The following is a 19172-nucleotide window of genomic DNA, read 5'->3' as shown; positions in this document are numbered from 1 at the left end:
CACCAAAGGCAGAAACTCCACAATAAAACACTTTCAAATGTAATTCTTGGTGATATTTAGGCCATTGCAGAGCTGTTTCTAATAAATGTTTTACGAACTAAGATCCCAGAAGAATAAACTTTAAGAAATGTGCATACTCTGCAGCTTAGACCACTCATGTTCATGTCTAGACCATGGTTTAGACCAGGGGTCGGCAACCTTTACTATCAAAAGAGCCATTTTAGGCAAAAAAATAAAAAATCTGTCTGGAGCCGCAATACATTTGCAGTTAGGTAGGGGCCACGTTGAAGGGGGAAAAAATAAGAGATTACGAGAATAAAGTCATAACTTTGCGAGAAAAAAAAGTCATAATATTACGAGAATAAAGTCATAACTTTACGATAAAAAAAGTCGTAATATAACCAGAATAAAGTCATAACTTTATGAGAAAAAAGTCATATTATTACCAGAATAAAGTAAAAACTTGAAGAGAAAAAAAGAAAATAACTTGTAAAATTACTACTACTATACTACTACACATATATATATATACTAATATTATGACTTTATTCTCATAATACTACGACTTTTTTTCTCGTAAACTTCTGACTTTTTTCTAATAATATTATGAATTTATTCTCGAAATCTCAGATTTATTTTTTTTCTTCAATGTGGCACTAATATTCTGTCGTACCGTCGTACCATAGACCTACAACAATGATGAATACAAATTTAAATGTAAAAATCTAAAAACAGTTATTCATTTCCACTAATTTTTAAAAAATCCACAGGGAGCCACTGGAGACGAGCTAAAGAGCCGCATGTGGCTCCAGAGCCGCAGGTTGCAGACCCCTGGTTTAGACTGACTAAGTGCAGTATGGTAGTACTGGCTAGAGGGGAGCCAGAAAAACTGGGTAAACTCTCGCGAGATTGTGAAAATTAAGCATTGCTCTCGAATAGTTAGGGTCAGGCATTGACCTTGAATGGTTAAAATTAAACATTAACCTCGAATAGTTAAGGTTTAGGCATTGACCTCGAATAGCTAAGGTTAGGATAGCGCGTCTATCCTAAATCTCGCGGGATCAGATCACAATATACGGGCTCCCTTGTAGACACAACCGCAGTATAGCAGTGTATTCCGCTATGATTCTGAACCAATCAGGCACGACGTTTTGCGCAACAACTCTATGACGTAGCACGTTTTGTTTTGTGTGACCTGTGTGTTCCGGAAATGGGATGACAAGCTTATTAGTGCTTTAGTGTTACTCATTAAATTACACCAGAAACAGATGAAAAACGGATTCAGGGGGAAGGTAAGACATTATTGTATAATCGTAATGAATTACTAGAGCTACTGAGTCGAACTTATTGTTGTTATTTCACTAGAGAGCAGAGCTATATTAAGAGATAGCGTCACTAACGTTAGCTAGCTAGCTAACTGACAACAACAGAAACTCGAGTCTCACTTTAATCAGCTGTTTTTATGTTATACTGGTTTATTAATTCATCACAGCTGTAATGTTAGAGTGTCACTCCATTAAATGACTATCACCCCAGCTAGCTGCCCAACTAACTAGCTTACCTATTGGCTTAATAAAGAAACTAAACAATCAGCAAAATTGAAAGCCAGCTTAGTTTAGTCACTTCTGTTAATAGGTTTGAATAGACAGCAAACTCGAGCACATATCAGCTGGTTTCACCTCATGTTACATGTTTAAAAGACGCTGAATTCAAGCAGCTGAATGTCATTAAAATCTGAGGTACTGTTGTCAAGGGTATCTGTTGATATTATATAGTATTAGTAGTATTATATATCCTTTATTATGTGGTCAGAGATGGTTAGCAGGAGGCAGGGATCCTGTGTTTTGCTGGAGGACAAAATAGACAAGTTGGATGTGTTTTGTTTTTTATAATACAATCCACAACGTTACTGGGGAAAAACAAGATTCAAGATTCAAGCCCTTTTATTGTCATTGTGTAGTACAACGAAATTAGATTGTGACAATCCCATAGGTGCTAAAAAAGATAATACAATAAAAAAGAGAGATAGTGCAATATAAATATAAAAGATAATAAAATACAAAATGTATATTGATGAGACAGCTTTGCCAGATTATTGCACAAAGTGTCTGTCAGATAATTATATATAATTATAAATATAATTAAGTATTGCACAGCATCATATAATTATTGCACAGAGTGATCAGCATGCTATTGCACATACCCGTAACAGTAGATTTACAGTATTTACATTGTAAAAGTGATACAAAAGTGACCAACGTGTTATTGCACATTTACATTGCACGTTTTCAACTCAGACAGAGGAGAAGTCAGAGCTCAGGAGGTTTTAAATGATGATGTAATATGATATACTATATGTACTATACTATACTATAACTTAGATATAATAAATATGATTTAAATAGGTCAGTTGTCTTGTAAGCTATGGGTTAATAATAATAATAATAATCTTTATTTGTATAGCACCTTTCTAAACCTTTCTAGTTTCAAAGTGCTTACACAGATACAATGAAATACAGACAAAATAAAAACAACAATAAAAGAACAAAACATAAAGACCAAATAATGAGAAAACTAAAACCCGTAACCAGTGGTATCAAAACAATAAGTTACAACACATATGCCAAAAGAGGACAATATAAGGTGTGGGAAAAGGTGCACCAAGATGTTGCCTTACGGAGTTAAAAAAAAAAAGAAGCCTTTTTATAAAAATGGGGTTTTAAAAGAGATTTAACATTGGATGTAGAGCTAGTTAACATGATGTCCCGAGGTAGGCTGTTCCACAGTCTAGGGGCATTGATGGCAAAGGCCCTGTCACCCGTAGTCACCAACCTAGACCTGGGTATAGCCAGTAGAGCCAAGTCAAAACAAGATGATTTAAACAGGTCACTTGTCTTGTAAGCTATGGTTTGATTATAGAGTAGCTAGGGTGTGGCAGTTATGGCATTTAGCTAGATGACTCTACTGCACTGTATTGTAATATAGTAAGTGTCAGAGTCAGGTTCATGTTATTATATACATTTGAACTCCAGGCAAAATAGTTGAAAGAGTATTTAATACCTGTAGTCCAGGCTGGATTACCAACCGGACAAAGCAGGCAACTGCCTTGGGGCATCAGGTGTTACACAACAGGTGTACTGATTGTTTCTGTATGTCTGGACAAATTAATCTTCCATGTAGAATTTGTAGGGATGCACCGATTGCAAAAGTATGGGCCGATACCAATACTAATGTTTTAAATAAAGATTTGGCTGATAATTGATACCGATATCAATGTTTTGATGTTGTTTATTTTGTTATTTATTCCCCCTTTGGTGCCATGGAAACAAAGACATCTTCACAAATTAAATTGTACAAATATATGAAACAAGCTTTAAAATAACTTTTTCACATGAGAAATAACAGTTGTAGCCTGCCCTGTATACAACTGCCTACTCAATTGAGAGGAATTTATTACCCAACAAAAACATTGTGTGAAAAATTATTTATATTATTATTATATCATTATTATCACTTGCACACTTTGCTAATGTATATAGTATGTCATGTATATATTGTATATATTACATTATTGTTATTCTGTGTTCATATTTTATATTTTCAATGCTATTTGTAGTATATTTATAGTGTATTCTAATATATTCTTTATATTGTGTATACTATAGATATTATCTCTAGGGTTGATGTGTATTTTTACTGTGTATTTACTGTACCTGTACATTGCCTGGATAAGCTGCTGCTGTAACACAGGAATTTCCAAATTTGGGATCAATAAAGTACATCTATCTATCTATCTATCTATGAAATGTAATTAAATCAGTAGCTAACAACACAACATTTAGCCAGCACAAAACTGTGCCTTGTGTGAACTGTGCGTGGGAGTGACCGATTACATACACCCCCCTAACAGGTTAATCCAGCCGCTCATTTAGTTCCAGCTAGGCTTCGTGTTATTCATTGGGTGCTGTCATGCTGCTATCATAGCTGAAGTGTACTTCATGTACATGCATTAATTCTCCACTGTTGACGTTGAACTCAGAGGTATTTGTTTGCGTTCTATCTTTTAATTTTCTAGCCTAGCAGTGCTAATAGAATAGCATTCATCTGTAAAAGCCTCTTCGCAGTAGTCTGTACAGGAACACTGATGTAACCGCAGAGTGTTAATCAAATGTACCGCGGCCACAGCTCTGTGAATTGGCTTCCAGTTAGTGGGATGCTGTGAATTTAGTAAGTGGCCTCTGAATGCAGCACACAGATGATAAGCAACCAGCCGCTCATTCTTCATCGCCTGCTCACAACTAACCAGATCTTCTTTTCTCCCCGTCTGTCTTTGTCTCATATCCAGGTTGCTGTTCAGATGAGGAGGGCTTGCCTGGTTGACCCTGTGTGTCACCCTACGTTGCCATGGCAACGCCCTATTTCCCCACATTCCTGCTCCTTATTTTTCTGTCCCTCTTCGCCCTCTTGCTTCTGACTTTCCTGCCCCCCATTGCCCCATCGATTCCCTTTTCTTCCTCCTCTCATCCCTCACCTTGGCCGTCACTCTCCTGCGGCCTGGGTCAGCCCTGGGCCGTCCGGCTCCACACTGGCCCACATCACGAGGAAGAAGATGGTGAACACAGCTCTGTGCACCTGGATGTGATAGCCGACAGGGTACAGTACTTCATGAACACTGAACACAGACGATATATTTTAATCTATACATAGGACAGGCCTATTCAATTACTTTTTTAGAAGAGTACGGGAATAAACTCTTTTTATTGGAAGAAATTATTTTTAAAAAAAATACTTTTTTCATATTTATAAATGATCAAAGAGCTGGATTGAGGTCGTTAAAGGGCCGGATTCGGCCGTGCTGTCAATTGAATAGGCCTGATGTAGGGTGTCATTCTGTGAATTTCCCAAGGCTCAGGGACTCATTTCTCTTTTGTGACATTTTCAAAATAAAACATAATTTAGGAGGGCTACAATATTTATTTACTTGGTACTGACTGTCTATGATTTGTGGGAATGATACATTTGGTATTACTGTGTTCCTTACTACAAAATTTTACTTTTACAGATATTTTTATACACATCTTTTTAAATTCAGTTTTTCTTTATCCCAGTATGCCACTTTCATTTATCTTTTTTAAATTTAATATACTGTATGTTTCAGTTTTTGTGCTTTATGTTTAATGCTCCCCATTTGTCCCCTATTTTCTGCAACAACCCCATTTCTCATCTCATCTGTTTTAAAATTGCCTAGGTCAGGGACAAAACACAAGTTGCCCACTTTAAGAAGTATTGTCCCAGTTTCATTTATCATCAGTATTCTCTCCATCACAGGTAGCAGAGCAGGCTGGGCTGCAGAACCAGGGCCAGATCGGACAACTAGAAGGACATTACTTGCTGTGTTCTGTCAAGCCTGGATCTGTGGCCGATATCTGGAGCAAGAGTGTCCGGCCTGGTGACGTCCTGGCAGCCGACCCTCATGTCCTGTGGTACTCCCAGGACAGAGTGCTGAGCCGTTCTAAGAGATCGATGGCCTTCAACGATCCCAACTACCCTAAACAGTGGCACCTGGTGAGAATCTACACTATTGTGTATCTTTGTTACCATCTTGCTCACTCACTAGTTGTCTAGTAGTCAGGGTTACCTTCACACTACATCCACACTAATACGTTTTTGTTTTAAAACACATAACTTTTGCTACGTTTATGCCTAGCTTCCACACTACTCCAAAAAGCAGACCTTTGAAAACACTGCCGACTCCGTTTTAGTTTGAAAACTCTAGGGTTGCGTTTTAGTCTGGACAGGCAGAAACGCAGACCTTTGAAAACGATGACGCAGACACCCACGTTCGCTTCTTGATCGGGTCTTATCAGTTATGACGTGTCCTTCCCTGATTTGTCACGCCCCATTACGTGAACCTTTTCCGGAAGAAAACATCAGCTGACTAGCCAGTTCCTGTTTGAAATACACACAGACAAGTATCACTGGATTTCTTTGATACTGAAGGAAATGAAACGCCAAATTCTGAAGCGTCGTTTTTGTATAATTTATGGATGTTTATTCATGGAAATCAGAGATAATTATGTCGTCTGGAGGTGTAAGTCACACTGAATGATATCAATTTATTTCATGTCTGTGTGTTAAGATTTTACTGAGTAATGACTCTTGAGAGGGAGTACGATTTTGGACTCAAATTGACTTCAAACAGAATCTCTGGCCTCATGTAATGCTGACTCTGTTGTAACACCTCAATCAGGATGCAGTGTACTAGGTCAACACGTGTGCAAGGATGAGTACATCCAGTCACACCTGCTATTGACATTTCTTCACAAACAGCATCCTGTATGCATAAAGGGCTGGGTGAAGTGGAATATACACGTGAGAGTTGTGGTACTTAATCGTTATCTTTTCAGTCAGTCACATTACTCCTCTTATACCTTTTAAACAGCCATGCTAAATCCACATGTTTTCCACACATAACAGTTTTACTCAAGTAATTAATGAAATCTTTTCAATTAGATTTGGCTGTATACATTTACATGTGACTTTAATGCTGCCAAAACGGTGCTTGCATGACTGCAAGAAATTATTCAGTTCCCCATTATAATCCTGTTAATCTATCCTGTTTACATGATTCGAATAGGTTGTCACATTTCCTACATGCAATGGTTCGGAACAAATAAAGTGGGAGAATTGGTTAGTTGTGCATGTTTGCAGAATCAAAGACATGGTTGCATTGCCTAGCCCCTTACCCTAACCTTAACCGTGTCTAATCCCAACCCTTACCTAAACCTAATTCTAATCTGAACCTTAAAACCGAATCTGAACCCTCAAACAGGCTTTTGAAGAAGTGAAGCCCGACCAAAACATATTTTGTCCTTTTTCTACGTTCCCATCTTTATTTATGACATATGAGGCCCAGTTACAGTCTTAACTAATAATGCTCATAACAAGTTATTTCTGTGTGAAGAAGAGAGAAGATAAATAAACACATAAAGGCACAGTAAAGTGCTGCATGACTTCAGTCAGTCACAGGAATTTAATGTCCCCGCTTCAGTCCACCAAGGCAGCTGCAGTGAAACCGCAAGCGGAAATGACCTGATATAGTTGTTTATTTAATACTTCTGTTACAACGCTGGTTGTGCGTGATGGTTAGGATTAGGGTTAGGTTAAAATAGAGGCGAAACTGGGCTAGCACATGAATTACAATATGCTGAAAGGTTGTTCTGTATTTTTTGCCCAATAATGTCAAAAATAAACTGCCTCCCCCAGCTTTAATGTGTCACCTGGTTGCACAGTGTGTGTCCTGTGGGTACAAAATTATCAGACAACCATCATCATTTCAAGGTAAAATACTCCATAGTGATGATTAGGCTAGTCTATGCTCTCTCCTGTACTTTCCCTCTTTACATGACCTCAACCTCCCCTTATTGTTCTTGTTCTTGCAGCACAATTCCATCAGTAAGGGTATGGACATCAACGTAACAGGGGTGTGGGAGCGCAACATCACTGGCCGAGGAGTCACGGTGGTGGTGGTAGATGACGGCGTGGAGCACACCCACCAGGACATCCAGCCCAACTATGTAAGTCAAAACTAATAGTTGTTCTGTTCGATTGTAAATATTTCCTGTTACTTATGAACTGCTGCCATGGCTGAACATTTTGAGAACAATAAAGGAAAGAAGCCGCTTGGAAGTTTACCAGCAGTTCCTTTTCCAACAATCCTTTTTCAACCCTCTCAGAGTCCAGAGGGCAGTTATGACCTGAACTCCAACGACCCGGACCCCATGCCTCACCCAGACTTCCACAGCGACAACCACCACGGGACGCGATGTGCCGGAGAGATCGCAGCCGTTCCCAACAACAGCTTCTGTGCTGTGGGGGTGGCCTACGGCAGCAAGGTGGCAGGTACAGACCATTTTGAATTTTAAACTTGCATTTTCAAGTGTTAAGAACCACCGAGAAACCTCTCAATTGTTGTTTTCTGTTCAGGTATCAGAGTCCTGGACGGCCCGCTGACAGACAGCCTGGAGGCCATAGCCTTCAACAAGCACTATCAGGTCAACGACATCTACAGCTGCAGGTAACAAACATGTCTCTCTCTGGTCCTCTTCGTGGCTAAAGTGGCTTTTATAAACAGTAAAATATCACATGTTTGCAAGTGTCTCCTGATTCCACAAACCTTTGACAGCCTTTGTTTGTGTACTTGTAATTTAATGTAAGTCTTGCTTGGATTCTTCTCCTCTAGTTGGGGTCCAGATGATGATGGACACACTGTGGATGGACCCCATCCTCTGGGCAAGGTATGAGGACGACAGTTTGTGTGGTGGTGGAGTGATTTTGTCCTGCAGGGGGCAGCACACTGCAACAGATCAATTACAGAGGAGTCGGCATGTAGAAAATCTTTAAGCACATAAAGTATAATCTTCCCTTTTAATCACAACATGGATTTTTTTTTTTCCCTCCACAGGCGGCGCTGCAGCACGGGGTGATTGCAGGCAGACAAGGCTTCGGCAGTATCTTCGTAGTTGCCAGTGGCAACGGAGGTCAATACAACGACAACTGCAACTATGACGGCTACGCCAACTCCATCTATACCATCACAATCGGTAAGACACGGAGGCTCTCAGGCTTGTGAGTGTTCACTTGTGTTTGGGGTGTGGACATGTGTGCATCCGGGGCCATAAATAATCATTGTGTATGTGCGTGTGTTGCAGGAGCGGTCGATGAGAAAGGCAGGATGCCGTTCTACGCCGAAGAGTGTGCATCAATGTTGGCTGTCACTTTCAGCAGCGGGGGGAGCAAGCTGAGGAGCATTGTAGGTCTTACTGTAACACACACACATACCTGTACTTCTATCTTTGTGAGGACACTAATAGACATGATGCATTGCCTAGCCCCTTACCCTAACCTTAACCGTGTCTAATCCCAACCCTTACCTAAACCTAATTCTAATCTGAACCTTAAAACCGAATCTGAACCCTCAAACAGGCTTTTGAAGAAGTGAAGCCCGACCAAAACATATTGTGTCCTTTTTCTACGTTCCCATCTTTATTTATGACATATGAGGCCCAGTTACAGTCTTAACTAATAATGCTCATAACAAGTTATTTCTGTGTGAAGAAGAGAGAAGATAAATAAACACATAAAGGCACAGTAAAGTGCTGCATGGCTTCAGTCAGTCACAGGAATTTAATGTCCCCGCTTCAGTCCACCGAGGCAGCTGCAGTGAAACCGCAAGCGGAAATGACCTGATATAGTTGTTTATTTAATACTTCTGTTTTTTTAGCGGCTCTAACAAACTTCTTCTAACATTATTTCCTATAAGGCTTTTATTAAAATCACAAAGGCTTCAAGTGCTGTAACAGGTGCTGATTTGTCTAATATGAAGCCCAGGAACATGCTTAATTTTTTTCAGAAAGACCGATGAAAGAAATGCAGAATGAGAGTTTGCATTGCATGGGACAGAAGCTGGTGGAACGGAGGCTAGCCCGGTCAAAACTGTCCAAATGTGCTCTATCTGAATTTATAGTGGTGGTTTTGCGAATGTTCCAGTAACGTCAACATTGTGTCCTAGGATATGATATTGTAGTTGTTCCCATTTTCACAGTGGAGCAATTGGTTGGATTTTTCTCCTGAAGTCTACAGATAATATATTCCACAACATGGCGTGTAAAATCTAAATTTTGTTGTGGTCTATAAAGTTTTCTCTAGTGATTGTGACAAATGTTTAAAAGAAGCTGCTCCACATCAGGAGGAGCAGAGAGACTATTTTCATCAGACGGATGATGACAGGAGTAAGGGCCCATCGAAGCCGCTGACCTCTATTTGCCACTGTTTGCGGGTGTCACCATGGCAACGCAGTTTAGCCCAGGGATGTCAGTGCCTTGGGGGAAAGAGCTTAGCCACGATTGGCTGGCTCTCCGGAGAAGACTGGTCCACCACTGACCGCAGTATTACTCACAGGCCAAGTGCTGCTGACCACACACTGCCCACTAGTGTATCACTCGAAAGAACCCGTTGGAGTCTTCCAAGAACAGCTGCAAGAACGAATGCATTTTATATCTATATTAAGTTTATATCTTAAATAATAATCCAAACTCTAAAAATGAGAAAATTCATTTAGTTTTCTTCACAGAAATGAATAATATAGGTCAACTGAATATTAAGCCGAGTTTCCACCAAGACGTTCCTGGCAATTTTAGTCCTAGAACTACTTTTCAAGGAAAATCAAGGCCTCGCCTGTGGAGCTTTGCTGACCCCTAGTGGGGGTCGGGACACCTAGGTTGGGTACCAGTGGTCTCGATTCAGCCATTTACCTAAAGAGATTCAGTGTGACACGTGGAATTGATAAACACAATTGTGCAGCATGTTGAGGTACAGAACTTGTCTCCCGATGATGCTTGTATACTCTCACCACATAGACAGCTGCTCTGGATGAACATGCACATCACTGACTGACATAGTAGGTTGAAACGTTCTACGCGGCTGGAACAGCTGGTGGAAAAGACCCACATGTCGTCCGCATGTAAACACAGAGAGCTGGGAATTCCTCAGCCCACATCGCTGTGGTCCATCTGTCAGACAGGCTGTCACTTAACGTGTGTACCAGCGGGTGGTGTACATGCACATGTGCGCCTTGCATATGGGTGGATTTTACTGTCCACGACTATAGATCTCACACACAGACAAACCTGTCAAACAATATTATATTGGTCCTTTTTTTGCTTGCTCATTAGGTTAATCTTCTCTGTAAATCTTTCCTCTCTTACATTCGTTTAGGTCAACCACTATCTGTCAGGATACATTTCCAATCTGTGTATATACATTGACTTTACTGCTCTTCAGTTTAATTGTACAATGTGTTATTTTTCTCTTTACATCCTTTCATGTCTTTAAAAGCTGGACCTCTCCCCGGCTTTAAACCCCTGTCATACCGTCCTCGTGTATACCATTAACTCTACACAAACGGCATTGAACTCTGGCCTCCTGCAGTAAATATGTCGTTTTGTCAGGATGGCTCTGGCGCCTGATGAAGTGTCCTTTAGTTGTTAGTTTAGCTGGAGAGCCGTCATGCTGAAGGATAGTTTGTGTTGGATGTACGCTGTGAAGGGTTCTGTTAATGTATACTTGCAATTGTGAGTGCCAGTTTGTGTTTGGCCTCCTGCCAGAGCTGTGTCCGCCCTTGCACTGTTTGTACCGTGCATGAATCTCCTGTCTCTGTCTCTGCAGGTGACGTCAGACTGGTCCATGCAGCAGGGGACCGGCTGTACGGAGGGACACACCGGCACGTCTGCAGCGGCCCCCCTGGCGGCAGGAATGGTGGCCCTCATGCTGCAGGTCCGTCCCTGTCTCACCTGGAGGGACGTACAACACATCATCACCTTCACCGCCACAAAGGTACAGTAGGCCTGGGGAAATGTCTTCCTGCATCAGTTATTACTTTACACAGGCCTGTGTTTAGATACTTAGTTCACCTGGATACTTGTGTTGGAAAACCTCACTCCTGGGTACTCTTACACTGTTAAAGGTGTCCTGTGGAGCTTTCTTTTTAAACAAACAAAAATGATGTTTCTCACCAAAATGCATTTTGTGTATCCCTGAGGTTTAACAAACACGTTGAATGAATTTCCTTCCTCCATAAAACATTTACAAAGCCAGTTATTAAAAATATTGTCTCTGTCTTAAGGAGGTAATCCCACTTTTTATTTGTTCTAACAGTGTGACAACAGTGCAGACTGGAGGGTGAACGGAGCTGGTTTCCACCACAGCCACCAGCACGGCTTCGGCGTGCTCAATGCATGGAGACTCGTCAATGCTGCCAAGGTACAGAATCACAATCAGAAATACTTTGTTGATCCCCGGGGGGAATTGGGACGTTACAGTTACTCTTTTATAAAAGCATTAAGGAATAGAAGAAAAATAGAAATAACAGTGTGTAACATGTAAATGATGTACATAATGCTACAATATATGTAGCTTTACCTCTGTGTACATATATTACTTCTCATCAGGCATTTACATACTACATCCTGTTTACATTCAATTTTCCCATCTGAAATACTGTCTGAAATACTAAATTACAAATTTACATTATTATTTTATATTTACTTGTGTTTATCTTTATTTTAACTGCACCATTTTATGACTTAGATTATCATTTTGCTTTTACTTGTGTGATTTCCCCTTTTTACATATACGTATTTTATGAGCATTGTTGAAGGAACCTGAGACCACAGATTTTCATTGCCAGTGACTGCTTTACTGGAATTGACATATGACAAATAAATAACCTTGAGCCTTTAGAAATAGAAATAAATAATGAAAATAAAATTGAGAAATATAAGAAATATGTACAAACTCATACAATATATAAACATGGTGTAATAAATAAATAAATAAAAAAGATTAAAAAAAATAAATAATTAAAAAATGTATACTGTATATTGATTTTTTTTTATTATTAATCATTTAGTCAAATAAATTAATTTTATAATTCCCACCACCAGAGCCCTAAGTTTTCTCTCTCCTCTCTCAGGTTTGGGAGTCGGTGCCGTTTCTTGTGTCCTATCAGAGCTCAGTAATAAAGGAGGAAGCGCCCATCCCAAATTATTTTGATGAGCTGATCCGCACCTGGAAAGGTAACTGCGCCTGCTAGTTAATCCTCTCTCAGCTCTGTATTGAACAGCTGCTTGTTGAGTTTACACACTGAACTACGTAGCTGCCTCCCTCCCTCCCTCCCTCCCTGCTCCTCGGTCAGTCTGCCTCTCCATATTAGGTAATGTTCTCATGTTTTTGAGTTCCTGCGTCCACATTGAAATACTGGGTGAGATTTTTTCCAGATTCCTCCTTTTTTCTTCATTTTTTCCCCCAATCTGTCTCTATTTTACAATTCCTCTCAGTAGTTTTGTTCCTTCTTGCACTGCGACTATCTGAGTATGTGATCTGTCTCTATTTCTCCCTCACTAACGTTTTCACACATGGTCATGGTGACCTCATTCTAGCAGGAACTTTTCCTTCTCCCTCCTCTCTTTTCCTCTCCTCCCTCGATCTATATCTTGCCTCTTTTATGGCCTCGTTGTGGTCAGGAACACAGCCAGAGACAAGTGTGTGTGTGTGTTGTCTCATGCAACAGGACTTTCTTAAGGACAAAGCAAAGAGTTGCTGACAGTTGTAGAGCAGACTCACAAAGTGTGCCTGGGCTTAATTTAGAAAAGAAATTGAATCAAATCAAACTACTATAAAACACATTTTTCAGTCTTGGGCAAATCCCTGACAGGCTTTTTGTCACTGACTGAGTTCAGGCCTTCCTGTCAGACTACTCAGCAGTGTTTGTTGTTGTAGTTTCTATGTGTTTTGGCTGCCTTATTGGCAAATGCACTGCCCAAAAGCTCTGGTCTCCCATGTGAACAGAGTCAGTCTACGAATGTGTGTTTATGCACATGCACGCAGTGACTGGCTTTGTCCTGATGATAAAACCAGTCACATTCCCATGGTACTGTGTGTTCAGTTATTTTATGAAAAGATGCAGCAGTTGTGTGTGTGTATGTGTGTCTGTGTGTGTCTGTGTGTGTCTGTGTGTGTGTGTGTGTGTGTGTGTGTGTGTACACACAGATGCTCATGCCAGTGAAGCTTTGGGTTATTCTGACATGCAGGAAAGGGAAAGATTGTGATTAAAGAGAAAAGTTCATGTTGAGCGCTCAGCTGGAATTTGTTCTTTTCAAGTAGAAAACGTACGTGAGAGAGGACTAAATGTACAGCTACAGTCAGAGAGCACTAAATCTCTCCTTTTATCACAGTTCATGATCACACATAGAACTTATTGGAGCTGCCCAACCTCATAAATTTGCTCCCCACCCAAAGTCTACCACAGACTGTAAATAAGAAGTGGACAAAGTCACCGTAACGTCACTCATCGGTTTGTGGACTGCCGTTTTGAAGCTCGAGTTCGGCATTTTGGCCGTCGCCGTCTTATTTTTTTGCAACCAAAAGTGACATGAGAGGGTGGAGCTAAGTACAACCGGACACTGAATAAGACATTTTTAGGCAACCAGAAAGGTTATAATTAACTTTCATGAGCTGAAAACACACTGTGAAAGAGTTAAACTTGTAAGACGAAAACACGGACAACTCCCAGACTGGACAACGCCGTGGTAGCGACCTGTCAATCACAAGGTAGCCCCGCCCTAAAGCATCCCCTGCTTTATGGTCTATTTGACTCTAAATGGGACCATTATTTACTAAATGAACATCATGCTGAGTTGAAGAAGGATTGAAACTAGAGATTGAGACCATAAACTCGTGTTTACAATGTTTACTGCAGCAGTGTTAGAAATACATCCCCACCAAATTTCTTTCCACTTCTCTACTTCTGTCTTTTATTTCCTCTCTCCCTACAGTTTTCCAATACCTGCCCTCTTTCCTTTTTACTTTCTTTTGCCCCGCCACCCCAGTGTTATAATAGTTTTGTATCTTCAATTTCATTTGAGTTTAGTTTTAGTTAGTTTTCTCAGTGTGTTTTCTAGTTTTAGTTTAGTTTCAAAAGGTTTAGTTTTAGTTATTATATACTTAGTTTTACAGTAGTTTTAGTTTGTTTTTGTTAGGGCCAGGTATAATGTCTCAGAAGTATGTAGCTACATATACAAAATACCTGGTTGGAGAACTGTATAGGAAGGGCCATAATGTTTAATGTTTAATCTTTGCTCTACTTTAGTGAAGCAATTGCAGCAAAGCGTCGTCTCCTGGAATATCAAGTCTGTTCAGTTTCTGTTCAACATCAAGAGAGTTGACAGAAATTCATGCTGTCTTCTTTTTTCGGTAGTGATTTATTATAGCTAACTGAAATTATTTTACGTACATTTTTATTTTATTTTTCTTAGTTTTTTAACCACGCAATATGGTTTTCATTTTATTGATCATTTTTATCAATTCTCAGTTTACTAAAAATATTTTTCACTGCTCATTTTTCTCAGTTTCCATTTTAGTTTACTTTAATAACCCTGCTCCATACTCTCAGCCTCCACTTTAGTAGCTTCACATCCACTGTACTCGCCCTCTCAGTGCCTCTCCTCCACTTGTCTCCATCTCCCCTCCCTCTCTCTCTCCACATCTGTCCCCTGACTCTCCGTCTTTCATTCCACACCTCTGTTTACACTCCTCGCTCCCTCGTCCCTTTGCGTCCCTCCCTGCCCCGAGGATGTGTGCAGCCCTACATGGTCAGAGAGCACCACGGCTCATTAGTAGTCAGAGCCCAGGAAATACCGAGAAATTACCAGACACTTACGGTGGGAGGGCGGGAGGTGGTGAGGAAGACCGACTGATATTTCAAGGAGATAAAGTGAAGAAGAAAAATCCAGAGTCTGGTGGAAGATTTTTTTTAATCGCCATTTCTCCCAGTATGCAACTATCTCAGGCTCACCCTCATGTGTTTCTAGGCTAGCAGCTTGTTTTCTCTCCCTGTCACATTATTTGCAATAATCATCAGCTTTTTAAATGTAAATTGAATTTAAAATTTGTTATTAAAGTGGTCGATAACATATTAATACTATCACATTTGTACACTAACCTGCTAACATTACTTTACAAGGGGTGTAACATGTAAAAATAAGATGTAATAACAAATTAAGTTCTTCTATTACCATATTTTAAGTGTAAACGGTTTTAAATATTTATGAGCTTATGTGTATAATCTAACAATTGTTGTTCCATGATCAATACAGTTTTATTTTATTACAAAAAGTCTTAGATTGCAACAGAAACCCTGTTAAATTATTCAAAGTGATTGCATAAGTATGTTTTCACATTCTTGATTATGTTAACAGTTTTATTTGTTATAATGGGGGGTCAAATGTTTCCATATAAATGCCCTTATCAATCCAGGAAATGGTCAAACACACACTTATATTCACACTCACACACTACGCTGCTCCTTCTCTTAGTCTCTGCTGCTGACCTGAGCCTGTCTGGAATGGAGACACTGGAGCACGTGGCCGTTACCGTGACGATAGCCCATCCTTGCCGTGGCAACGTGGAGGTTGTGCTGGTCTGCCCCAGCGGTATGACATCAATCATCGGGGCGCGCCGCGCCATCGACAGGTACAAACCCACACAATGGTATTATTTTTGGAAACAGTAAAACTTGATTAAAACAGCTAAATGAAATCAGTGTTTTAATTTACGAAGGAGAGAAAAATAAGATGCTATTATAGCTCCAAAAGAACATCCGTAATAATCATATATAACAGTACCTCATATGAAAATAAAATGTTTTGACTGCAGTCTAATGAAGTAGTGTGTTTGTGTTGTGCACATAGAGACCCTGCAGGCTACCAGGACTGGACTTTCTCCACTGTGCGCTGCTGGGGAGAGAGAGCTGAAGGCCAGTACACCCTCAAGATATCTGACCACAGTAAGACACACGGCTCACACACGGACACAAGTGACAGATATTTATGGGAGTGTCTTTTCAGGAGGTCTCTCGTATGGTAGTCATGTTGTTTCTTTCTCTCTGCTCCTGTAGAAGAGCCAACACTTGCGCAGTGTGCCACTGCAGGAGTGTTGAAGCAGTGGCAGTTGACCCTGTATGGTTCCTCTATGACCAACAGCGACGTCCAGGAGAGACAGAGGTGAGAGCTCGCTGCCATCTGGACAGTTTTGAGATCATCAGCATTGTTGAATGATTGTGGTTTCCATCTTGGTCTTCTGTTTTCATTCCCATTTGTTTGTTGCAATTTCACGATACAACAGCCTCTACAACAATTCTCGTACTGATTTCACCCTTCGCTAAGCCCCTCCCGTTTAGCGAAGAGTCAAATACTTGTTGTGTTGTAAGTGTTTAGACTGAAATGAAAGCTAGCCAGATGTTCTGCATGTTCATGTTCGCTACGCATTGATTGACAGGCTGGTGGAGGAGGCCATGAGTGGGAAGTATCTGGACAGTAGCTTCTCTCTGCCCTGCCCTCCAGGCCTGGACATCCCTCCAGAGATTGTCAGCCCCTTCACCTCCAACAGCCTCAAGGTAAACTGTACACTGTTTACCACATCTCTCTGTCTCTCTTTAACCTTTCTATCTTCTCTTATATATTGTACATTGAAAAAAATCAGACAAAAGGGATAGTTTCATTACTAGATAGTACCTATTTACTCAGAGTAAACAAGCTAAAGGAGGTGGAAGTGATGAGCCTACTTTAGCTCAATTTCAGAATACTTTGGACTTGTTTAGGGCTGCGTATAATGATTATTTTCATTGTTGATTAATCTGTTGATTATTTGATTAATGTGATTGGTTGATTTGTGGTGCGAAAGCTCTGAAAAATCAACCTTGTTCTGAAAAAATATATATATATATATATATATATATGATATTCTGTGTGAGAGTACTCATAAAATGCCCCCGGTGTGTAAAGGCCTTAAGTCCTCAATTTTACTTCCACTTCCTCTCCTTTTGCCCTCTCTGTAGCCATTCTTGCTTTTTGTCTTCCACCTCATCCACACATGCATCCATCAGTGATTTATCGAACCCAGTGGCTCTGCTGTTGTGATTTACCTCCTCTTGCTCTCTGCTTTGTCCTCCCCTCCAGTTCCTGCTGTTGCTGGGCTGCTTTGCTCTCTTCTGGTCTCTCTACTACACACTGGAAGTCACACTGGCCCACCTGGACCTCAGGGGCCTCCTCTGCCTGCGCAGGAGACGAGGAGGTCACCGGGCCAGGGGAGGGCGCCGAGGGAGAGGAGTGGAGGAGGCGGTGGTAGAGGAGGAGGAGGATGCGGAGGAAGAGGAGCGGGACTCAGGGGTGGAGTTGCACGCAGTTTTGGACTTTGAGTCCAAAGCGCCGCTTTTAAATGGGGAGGCAACATAGCACTGAGCCAGATGATGGACCGTCTATGCTCATGGGACGTCTCAGGCTTTCACCCTCTCCTCCCTCCCCACCCACCCACCCACCCATCCTCCAGTCAACCTTATCCGTGGTGGTGGGGGGTCACAGTGTAGACTGCAGATGGACTTGACTGAAGAGTGGACTTGTCTGCATTCCCCCAAACACGTGGCCTTTTATGAAAATCTGTGTTTGTACGAGTGTGAGTGTGTCCTCATAAGGAAAGATGAGGACAATCCTCCAAAGTGAGGATATTTTGGTTAGAGTAAGGGTCAGGCATTAACCTGAGGGACCTAATAGGGTTTAATGCCCCAGTATAACTGCATGTTTGCATGCGTGAAAGTGTGTATACAAGCTTGTCTGCGTGTAAATTCGTGCCCACAGAAGAACTGAGCTTAAACATTGCTGGGATATACTTTACGAACACCTGTGTGGGGTCATTAAACCAAGAGAAAGATTTTTTCTTTTTAAATGTGATGTGCACTATAGGAAAGTACGAATCTGCGTGTGTGTGAGTGTTGTGACATGAGTGGGTGTGCTTGTAATATGTAAGGTCTTCCATAAAAGAATGTCCTCAAATATGAGGCTCCAAGAAAATACTGATATTTTTTTTTTTTTATAAATTAGATTTATTTTCTGAGGTGTCGTTGGATGTATTTGATTTTTAAGTCTGGGGTCATTTTCTGCGGGTTATCAACCAACTACTGATGAAAAACTTGAAGTGGGATTTTCAAGTGTGGGATTTGTAGATGTATATTTTTATGAAGTGTAATATATACACAATGTGTGCCTGCTGTACAGATATATATATTAAGTGTGTTAAATGATTTATACAAAAGTGTTTTGTAAGAATGTATTAAAGAGTTCTAATTTTTTATTGGAAAGGAGAGTTTGGAGTGAAGCTGGAAGCTGTGTTTTGCTGTGCAAGTCACAGGTGATCTGAATGATAATAAAATACTTGACGGAATATCCTCTGAGATTGTTCACATGGTTTTTGAAACACACAAAATAAATTTGTGTAATCAGAAATTCATCTAAGATGATACTATAGCTACTATCTAATGACTTTATGATTTTCGCCTGATGATGTTAAAGCATGGATAAAGCAGGTAAGCTGTTAATGTTTACTATGTCCACCATCTTAGTTTAGCCAGTTAGCATGCTAACATTTGATTATTAACACTTAGCACAAAGTACAGCTGAAATATATGGGAATGTAGATTTGCAGGTATTTTGATCATAAACCAAAGTATTGGCAATAAAGTATCAACATTGCCATCCCAAAAATTGTGCAGCCAGCATGGCAAA

At 40.5% G+C, this 19172-nt stretch overlaps 1 protein-coding gene across 1 annotated transcript; it reads left to right on the top strand.

Annotated features, from left to right (window-relative positions):
* Positions 1-1154: 1154 nt before the first annotated feature.
* Positions 1155-18831, top strand: pcsk7 (proprotein convertase subtilisin/kexin type 7). The gene is made up of 17 exons (XM_074641364.1): positions 1155-1292; positions 4346-4653; positions 5329-5565; positions 7443-7577; positions 7737-7902; positions 7987-8077; positions 8243-8297; positions 8465-8603; positions 8712-8812; positions 11227-11394; positions 11716-11820; positions 12533-12635; positions 15933-16089; positions 16308-16402; positions 16514-16619; positions 16894-17011; positions 17574-18831. The coding sequence occupies exons 2-17, from the start codon at positions 4405-4407 to the stop codon at positions 17847-17849; spliced, it is 2301 nt and encodes a 766-aa protein (XP_074497465.1). The 5' UTR covers positions 1155-1292; positions 4346-4404; the 3' UTR covers positions 17850-18831.
* Positions 18832-19172: the final 341 nt, after the last annotated feature.

The sequence above is a fragment of the Sebastes fasciatus genome, chromosome 7 (genome assembly GCF_043250625.1).
Source record: "Sebastes fasciatus isolate fSebFas1 chromosome 7, fSebFas1.pri, whole genome shotgun sequence".
In the NCBI taxonomy this organism is placed as follows: Eukaryota; Metazoa; Chordata; class Actinopteri; order Perciformes; family Sebastidae; genus Sebastes; species Sebastes fasciatus.
This window is presented reverse-complemented; position numbering and strand designations above follow the sequence as displayed.